The 10,036-nt window shown below is 41.0% G+C and overlaps 1 protein-coding gene across 1 annotated transcript; it reads right to left on the bottom strand.

Annotated features, from left to right (window-relative positions):
- Nucleotides 1–1,061: 1,061 nt before the first annotated feature.
- pou4f3 (POU class 4 homeobox 3) lies at nucleotides 1,062–3,596 on the bottom strand. Its single transcript, XM_080867779.1, has 2 exons — nucleotides 3,403–3,596; nucleotides 1,062–3,051 (listed from the first exon to the last, which is right to left on the bottom strand). Exons 1-2 carry the CDS (start codon nucleotides 3,523–3,525, stop codon nucleotides 2,119–2,121), a joined length of 1,056 nt encoding a protein of 351 aa, XP_080723905.1. The 5' UTR covers nucleotides 3,526–3,596; the 3' UTR covers nucleotides 1,062–2,118.
- Between the last annotated feature and the right edge of the window lie 6,440 nt (nucleotides 3,597–10,036).

Below are 10,036 nucleotides of genomic sequence, written 5' to 3' on the forward strand. Positions count from 1 at the left end.
GAGTATTTTTAATAACAATTAAAGTGAAATGTTTTCTTACAGGCCAATAAAATAACACTTAATTAAATGAAATTAACGTTTACAGGTCAAAAATCAACTGGGCGAGAATTTGCATTTTATTTTACCGTCTTCTCTCAAGTTCTTTTTGTTCCCCGTAAATTACACTGTGAGTATTCACTTCTCATCAACAAACCCCAAAACGTTTCCGTGTATTTGTAAATTGATCCGAAACTATTAACAAATGTATTTTATTTTAATTTAATTTGATAATACTATTGTTAAAACTAAAACAAACTGGTTGGGCCTATTTTTAAAAGCACTGGGATATTTTCCATATAGAAATATGACAACAACAACAACAACAACAACAATAATAATAATAATAATAATAATAATAATAATAATAATAATAATAATAATAATAATCGCTGGGTGCGATAGGCTATTCCGCGCTTCCCCCAAATAATTATATCAAAATATTAAAATATTTGTTTTAAACTACACAAAATATGTAAATAGCAAAAAATAAAATTAAATACTTACTTAGATAAACAGAAAAGAAAATCATAAAAACCATTCCCATCTTTCCTGCGTTAAACTGTGGTACAGCCAATGTCTCCCTAGAGTTCCCAGAGTTCCCAGTCAGGCTTCTACTTCCAACTCTTCCACATTACTTCGTTTTATACCAATATATAATTAATATTGCATCGTCATTACTTAATAATTTCAAAGCCCATGCACGGTGACATGAGGGCATCCATAATTAAAACCGTGCTAATTAGAGAAAGGGGCCATAAGTAGCGTGTAGAGGGCGCACACAGTCAGCGCTCTGCGGTGTGAACATCGCTGTAGAAACGGAGGCCCGTCTCTTTCTTTGGTCCTTGTCGGCTATCATATACAACGATACATATTTAATTCCAGCAGAGGTCTGGGGATTTATAAATAAAACAGTCTGGCGAGGTCCCATAAAAACAAACTGTTTACAATGAAGTTATGGCCCATTGGTTCGGCCTGCGATTTGTTCGTCACGGTAACGGCTCTCGCGCTGTAACTTCAAGAGTAAATGAATGCAGCTTCATAAGTCACAGAAATAAAGTCGCCCCAGTGGGATTTTAAAAAATAACTGATAATTTATTAAGTTTAAAATTCACACATGTTTTTTCCAAATGAAATCAAGAGTGAGAAAAAATAAATAGTTAGATCAGGTGATGGAGGCCTGTATACTGGATATATCTCACCAATATGATAAATATACAGCTCACCTGTAATGGTCCAAAACACGTTCACATCAAAATATTAAAATATAGCAGCAGCCAAAGCCACACGTCTGTGCCTCATATATATATAAGACGGTGTCATTTTCATTTCTAAATAATTAAAGATAGCCAGACTCACAGTGTCATATACCTTGTGAAAGAGTCACTGTTGCTTGTGCGTAAATTACCTTCACACAGTTCACGAAGAGAGCTGATTAGTTCGCAAAAAAGAAAAATACCGAGAAAAAATAGTGATTTAAAAAGGTGAACACACTGAGGACACATTCCACTGAAGTTTTCAAAAAGAAAAGAGGTGAAAAAGAAAGCGGTGAAAACGACATATAGTTCAGTGTATATGAGCCAGTGATGTGGAGGACAAACTCAGGTCTCAACCAATTATCTTACAAAATCGTATTTTTTCTTTTCTTCTCGAATTCCTGAAGACTCTGTCTGTCTCTTCAGATAACATCAGTTTAACATTTAAACAGCCCATAAATTCAGCCTCCATGAACTCCAAGTAATGGTTTATAAAAAGTGAGTTAATAATCCCTGAATGTGACAAATTGTCAGGGTGAATTTCCTAAAAATCCACATTTAGAGTGTGCAAGATACAAGACAAACAACATCAAAGTCATCCTCCTTACAGATCTATAACACATTTATCAGTCCCGTATTAATAACAAAATCGAAAAAGTGCAACAATGAAGAGTGCGTGACACGAAATGGGGATGAAGTAAAAGTCTTTCTGGGAGCAATCCAAAATGAGACACGTTGCAAAATCCCTGTTAGTTAGGTTACTTAGGCTATTATTAATCACTCGATCAAAAATGTAGTAGGCTATTTTATTCATGATCTGTGTAACTCAGTGCACCGCAGAGTATTTCATTCGTTTCTGTTTTTGCCGCTGGTTGCAAAACCACACTCGAACCACGTTCTTTTTCAGGTCCAGTTTTTCGGCGATCGCCGCAATTTTTTCCGAGGAGGGTCGGGGCTGAATGGCAAAGTACGCTTCCAAAGAGCGCTTCTCCGGCGCGGCGATGGACGTGCGCTTTCTTTTCCTCTCGTTCCCGTTGAAAAGGTCCGGCTTGCTGCTTTTCTCCCGGTAGGCAGCCTCGGCTTCCTCCAGCCAGGCCTGGAGAACCGGCTTGAGCGCGATCATGTTGTTGTGGGACAAGGTGAGGGACTCGAACCTGCAGATGGTGCTCTGGCTCAAAGACCCCACTCCTGGGATCTTGAGGTTGGCCAGAGCTGACCCGACGTCCGCCTGGGTCACCCCGAGTTTGATCCTCCTCTGTTTGAACCGCTCGGCGAAGGCTTCCAGCTCCCTGGGATCCGACTCTACGTCGTTGACACAAGCCATACCGCCGTGAACGGACAGGGAGTGAGGGTGGGCCATAGTGGCCATCGCCTGGTGCAGCTGCCCCATAGTCTGCAGGTGGTGATGAGGGTGCTGGTGGTGGTGCGCCGGCGTGGTCATCCCTGGAGGCTCTGGGGCACCCATCCCGGTCACAGCCAGGCTGGTGGAGAGGTGGTCCAGGAGGTCTCCGGCCTCCAGGGTCTGTCCGAGGTGGTGGTGGTGATGAGAGGCGATGGTGGAAGGAACGTGGGAGATGGGCACGGTAGTAGAGGAAGAAGATGAAGCTGAGGTGCAGGGGACACTGTTCATGGTATGGTAAGTCACGTCTGGTTTGAACGGGTGACTTTTGCCGTGAGAGACAATGCTGTCAGCAGCCGCCAGAGCCTCTGCCCGTGCCAGCAGGCTCTCATCAAAGCCTCCGAATATATTGCCCTGCAGCTGCAAGCAAGAGTGCGCATACTGGAGTCAGTGGGGAATTCTGTCAGGCAGCTCTCAGGATCTAAAAAACATTTTCCAAAGGCAAGCAGCGCCGAGGAGAGAAGAGAACCCTCCTCAAAGCGCAGGTCATAAAAATTAATATGAAAGCAAGAGCATTGCTTGAATAGACATGTGGATGAGATGGGGAGGATGGGGTTGGGAGGGGGAGGGGGGTACAGACAGAAGAGAGAGGGAGAGATAGCGGATAGAACAAAGTCCTGTCAAATCAACTTTACAGACATTTCCAGTGTGATATTTTCCCCTTTCTCTCACCCAGTATACTCCAGTCATTCTCCCCTGACCTGAACGTACCTGTGGGGCGGGCAGACAGACTCTGCGCATGCCCTCCGAGCCTGAGTGCAGGCCGGGATACTTGGGCTCGTGCAGAGCCGGGTGCATGGAGAAGTGCTGCTTGCCGTTCATGGTCATCATCATCCTCCCTGCAAGCACCTCGCTAGCAGTGTGGCCCCTGACATAAAAGTTGGGGCACGGACAGCTACACGGCTCCTTTGCTCTCCTTCACCAGACTGAACAGTTAACATCAGCAGCGCCTCCCGGCATTCCCCTCTCCCGCTTCCTCCCTCTCCCCTCCTCCTCTTTCAGTCTCCCTCCTCCCACCCACCCTCTCTTCTGCTCAACTTACAGGTTGCAGAATCGTGGACTCTGTGCGCAAGCGTCTAAGAATAAGCAAAACCAAAAAGCCCCACAATTCTTTAATTAAAAGGCTATTTATCGACGGCATCCTTGATATTTGGAGTCGTGTAATTTCCTTTCCCCTGAGATATAGATGTGTATTATCACACCGACATTTACAGCCTATGTTATTTCTATAAATCCAGTGTTAAGTTCATGCAGGATACCTCCGAGCTCCCCACCATTGCCAACGATGAGGTCATAGGTGACAAGCAGAGTGAAAGGCTTACAGCAGGCTGCAATGTAGCAATTATTATGCAGCACAAAGACCGTTTCAATCATTTCAGCACCGAGGACAGCGCAGCATTTTGAGTAGTAGTACTGAGTGTGTATTAAACCGTGGATGGATATGTTTGGATGACTTTATGGATGGATTTGGTCCTGCGTGCTCCAAACTGTATCTAAGGCCTGCTGGTTGACCGGTCGACCCAACGGCCTTGGCTTTGTCCCATCCACTGTGAACGCCAGTCCTCGGGCTGTTTCACGGTCTTCTCATGTGGCTGCCTGGATAAAACTCACGAAGCCGGCCTGGACGGTCCGAAAGAGGAGCCAGGTTGGCAGAGGCTCCCGATGACACAGCCTAGTCTATCCGATCCTACTGCCTCTCTGGTTCCCCAGACTGTGAATAATTTAGCACCACCGTGGCAGGCATCCATTACCACACTGGCAGGTTCTTATACATTACACAGATTAAAACAGCCAAGGACTTCTCGACCCGGGCAAACTTTGACTTTCAGACTTGGTTGCGAAGAGCATGTGGCCTTAACTCATATTTGCGAGTGTTGCGTTCAAATAACTCAACACAGACTCATAGAAATACCTTTAATGATCTTCTCCTGGCGTAATTCAAACGCAGATATACGTCCTTTGAACGATAATTTGTTGTATATTCTAAAATATTAAACTAAATATTTTTTAGTTTCGAAAATTTAACTATAATCTTCTGCATCATTGACAGACTATCCGCACTGTATGTGAATACAGGCTTTCCACATAGCCTCTGGCTGAAGCGTGATGTCACAAAGCACGCCTCTCAGACTTTGAGAAACTTTTCACTTTCAGCAGAAGGAAACGCCCTCAAAGTTTCTTCCTTTTAAATGCATTAAAGAGATTGACCCCTGATTGGCTTTTTTGAGTCTGATCGCTCGTGCGATACTTTTAGTTACCCAACGTGTTATTTAAACTGAGTTGTGAACACGTGAGATCTCACCAGAAGATATCATTTTTCATCAGCGTGAGAATAAAAATCAGATACAAGAACCTGAATCTCCGCATTAGTCTGTAGAAAGCATGAAACCCCTGCTTGCTGTTACACTGCTGGGGTTATTCATAATTTAGTGGTCATTGTACTATGTCATCTTTGCACTCTTCATAGTTTGAAGATGCCCTAGCGTGTTTTATAAAGAGCTTTGTCATATTTGCAGCACCACCTCTCCAACGTGTCCCCACACCACGCCATCAGCACCGCCCATCCATCTGGCCAGGCTACATCTGGAGCTCAGTTCCACCAGACGATCTAAATACTGTCACAGCCTTCATTACACACCGTGATGAATAATTTCAGGAAAGAAACAATAAATAAATAAGCGCGCTACCAATCAGCAGCTTACTTTTGATGATATAATTAAATACACAAGCACAGTCAATTCTCCCAGTGCTTGTTCCTTCACCTCCCAGTAACCAGGTCAGAATGAAATCTGGAATGTTGAACTGTCAAGCCCTTCAAGTCCTTTCCCCTGGGACGAGCTGGAAGTTCTTGCATTAAGCTAAACAGATTCTGAGTGTTTTCACTTGACTTCCTAAAGTAAGAAATGGTCATGCATTATTCAGTGATATTTTAATATGTCGCAGCTGCTCTGTGGTGTCTTCACTCAGATGCGTTGGGATTTGCTTGGGAACGTATCAAAGTGGACGCCCATGACCATAACGGCTTGTCTTATTGGCTAATTATTAAGCCATAAATCAGCTTTGACCCTACTTTTATGTAACTCGATCTCCTTTACAAATTTTCTTTTTAATATTATCCTTCATTGTGTAATATTACAAAAATAAAAATGCAAAAGTTGTTTTCATGTGTTCTGGAAATTTATGAAAAAAAATCCCATTTACTTATTCACATTATCATTATCACATAGCGACGCTGGGGCGCTGACCCATCTTACTTTAATTAATGTTCTTTAGGATGCTTCTCAAACTTGACTGTTCCTTAAATGAATCACTTTACTCTGAGGTCGCACAGTTAATTATCTGTTAGAATCAAACTACTTTTGCAATTAATAACTTGAAGTAATCGTTTTCCGTATGATTTCAGTTTTTCATGTTATTTTGGAGGAATTTTTTGGCCCGCTCGATTTTACAGTGCTGCTTCAGTTCATTGAGGGTTGTCGTTTGTTTATGCATGACTGTACAGTTGAGCTGACATCTGGACTTTGACTGGGCCGTTGCAGAATCTCACTTCTTTTTTTCCTCAGCTGTTGTGCAAAGCTTTATCTGTTGGGCAGATGGCTTCACATTTTACTCTAGAATACTTTGGGATACAGAGAAGTGACTGGAAAGTGAACAGACAGTTGGTATGCTGTTAATATGTTGTGCTTAATTTTTTGCATTATGGGCACACACTCCACTTTTGTTTCCCCTGGTCAGAGGACTTTTTCCCCCCAGAAATCTTGTGGTTTGTTCAGATCCAATTTCTTGCAAACCTAAGCCATGCTGCCATCTTCTTTTCAGAGAGAAGAGGCTTTCCCCTGGCAACCCTTCCAAACAAGCCACACTTGTTCAGTCTTATTCTTAATTGTACTGTCATGAACTTTATTATTTAACATGCTGACTGAGGCCAGTAGAGTCGGAGATGTAGCTCGTGTTTTTTGCAGCTTCTCTGTGTATTTCAGTCTGACCTTGGGATAAACTTGCTGGGACCTCCACTCCTGAGATTAGCAGCTATCTTGAATATTTTCCACTTGTGAATAATCATGTTGATGGCATGATGGACTTCAAAATACTTGGAAATAACCCCATAACACTTCCCAGACTAGCATGGTGGCACGCACTGTTGCATTACAGGAAGAAGGTCGGGAGTTCGACCCCACAATCTGCCTGGGGCATCCCTGTTTGTTTGGGTTCTCTTCTGGCTTCCTCCCACAGTCCAAAGACATGCAGTGGAGATAGGTTAACTGATGATTCTAAATAGCTCATCGGTGTGAATTATTGTCCATGTTTCTGTTAGCCCTGTGTCAGGCTGATGACCTGTCCAGGTTGCAGCCTGCCTCTCACCCTATGATAGCCGGGATAGGCTCGAGCTCTCCCACCCCCAATAAAAAGAGCTAAAATTTTGACCCAATAACACTTGGATAAATGTGAATACACACGTAGAGTAGAATTTCAAAGTAGGTTCTACCATAAGTAAATTCAGTGTTATAAGGGGTTTAAGTGTCATTTGTGATATGCTTTTCTGACACTTGTACGTCATCAGTGCCTTCACCCCGAACTTTAAGCATAAATTGCAAAAAATGCCAGATGTAGCAAAACAAAATTGTCAGAAGGTTTGATAAACACACCATTTAAAAAAAGGTTAATGCACTCATGCATCAAAGTACTTAAAGTATAAGGAAAAAATCTAATGGCTTTCAGTAATTCCACTGTTTAGTCATAACATTTGATGTGTTTTAAGCACAGGTATAATCTTTAATGCTATAGCCTAATTATAAGTACTAATACTGCAGTGTGAATTATTTAATTACCGAGCACATGCAAGAAGAATGAGACCACACAAGAGAATAGGTTCATATTTTCTGGAATGCTTTTGCCTGGAAATCCCCCCCTTGCCAATGCTGACATGTTTTCATTTTCTTTACCTTTTCCTTTTCCCTCCCAGATCCAATTTATATTTATGTATGTTTTCTGTTTTTTCCCCCCCCTCTTTTTTTTTTTTTTTTATGGCCTTATAAGCACCCAATTCCTCCATCTTTATTGGCAAAAGCAAACATGCTAGTAAATTAGAAATCCATTTTTACAAACAAAATACATGAAGAAAATACATCCACATCCTGCAAATATAAACAGTAACAAATCCAAAACTATTATCCAATAAACACTTTACATTTTTTACACCATTGTGTGATAGTACAAAAAGTGGGAGACCTTCTCTGAATCCTCACTCACACAAAGCAAGAACCTCGCCAGTATAGGTTTATCCCTTCAACCTGCCAGTGACCTCATTAAATTTAAAAAACAAAACAAAAACATCACATGAGAAAATCATAATGAAGTACAAAGGGAAAAGCAACAGCCTCTCCTCTCACACACACATCATTCTGACGCTAATGCTGGAAGTAAAAACATCAGCTTTGGGACAATGAGGTCGCTGGCAGGAGGCGTCTGAGTATCAGTCAACAGTCAGATATGCAATCCACACAAGAGCACTACCAACATTGTAGGTGGGAGGAAGATCTGCACCCTTTTAGATGTGGTGCCAGCGTGACCACGCAGGCCAAAATGTGCATATATATATATATATATATATATATATATATATATATATATATATATATATATATATATATATATATATATATATATATACATACATACATACATACATACATACATATATATAGTCTGCACAGTAATAAGTTAAAGTCTTTCTTCTCCTATGGTGCTTCATTCAAACTGGATATGATCAGTTTAGCTGAGTTACAAAAAGCATAAATCAAACAAAACGTCATTAAGCTGCATGTAAATGCATCTGGTGGAAGGGACAGGACTAATTCTTTAACCAAATGCATTTGTATGTGAGTTTTAATGGTTTTTGATTCCTCCCACCTTGAGGATTCTAAAATACAGTATATGGGGGGAAAAAAAAAAAAAAGGCAAAGCAGAAAATAAAAATATTTATCATGAACTCACACACTGTGGTTTTACTCACAGAGTGGCTTCGGAGCACAGTTTGACAATATTCAGATAGAGGCAAAGCTGCACTTAAGCTAAATCAATGTTGTTACGGGCATGACTCAGTGTCTTTCAGAGTGTTTTCCACAGCTCGGAGCAGCTCTTATATTTCATAAACAGACAAACAAACAAAAACCTACTTAAATGACAAGTTTAGTCAAATAACAATATGAACTGGTTGAAAACTGAAAATACAAAATTCTTGTGACTAAAGCAGAGATACTAAGCTCTCCTGCTCAACATTTTCTACCTGACACAACCTCATCAGTCGTTAACCCCCCCCCCCCCAAAAAAAAAAAAAAGGGGGAAAAAACAAAACAAAAAAATATTAAACTTAGAAAGAAAGAAAAAAAAAAAAAGATCAGTAATTTCTCTTTCAAGCATTTACAAAATTTACAAAAGTAAATCACGTCCTGTAAAAACTCAGCAATCCGCTGACTGTGTAAGGCAAAGAAATTATTTATATATTCTTTTTTTTTTCTTTTTAAGCATTACATTCAAACACCTGTCTATAGATCTCACATTTTTGAAATGGGTGATCTGATCTTTGTCCCGTCAGGGCCTCTGAATGACCAAGTGACAGAAGAAAACAAGTGAAAATGTTACGCACTCTTAGCAGATGAACATTACAACATGTGTTTGGGTGTGTATTTACACAGAGTGGCACTGGACAACTGAGTGAGCAACAAAATACAAGTGTGTGGGGGCGATTTTTTCCCGAACATGACTACATGACTGTATATGAAGTGCATGGAAGTTTGTAAACATTGATTGTGTTTTTTTTATTGCACTGGTATCCTATTGTACCTGCACTGGCTGTATGGCCACGGTGCAGCATCTCTATGGGTCTGTCTGTTTATTAGGAACACCAACATGCATGTGCACTGGCAAATATTCATACCAGCACACATTTAGGGAAAAAGAAAGATGCAATCCTTTAACACGTTGGGCTTTACCACATCAAAACTATGAGCGAAGTGAAAGCTGTACCATACTTTGCCAATATCGGTACGGCACAGTGCATTTATGCAGTGTGGAAAAAGAATAAATAAATTTCTCTGTGGTAGCGGCAGAGAACGTTCTGTTGGTGATGGAATGGCTGTCCCTGAACGGAGGACAAGATTCTACAAAAACTGGTGAGAAAAAGAGCTTAAATACAGTATGTATAAAAATACCTATTCACAGTCGACACAAATGTTGTGCATTACTGATATTGTCCATCTGGTAAGCACACAGAAACTTACATAAGTTTTTCTAGCTATAAGAACAACTAAACATGTATCTTTCTCAGCAAAAGTGAGATGTTTTA

The sequence above is a fragment of the Rhamphochromis sp. 'chilingali' genome (genome assembly GCF_963969265.1).
Source record: "Rhamphochromis sp. 'chilingali' genome assembly, chromosome: 19".
Lineage (NCBI taxonomy): Eukaryota > Metazoa > Chordata > Actinopteri > Cichliformes > Cichlidae > Rhamphochromis > Rhamphochromis sp. 'chilingali'.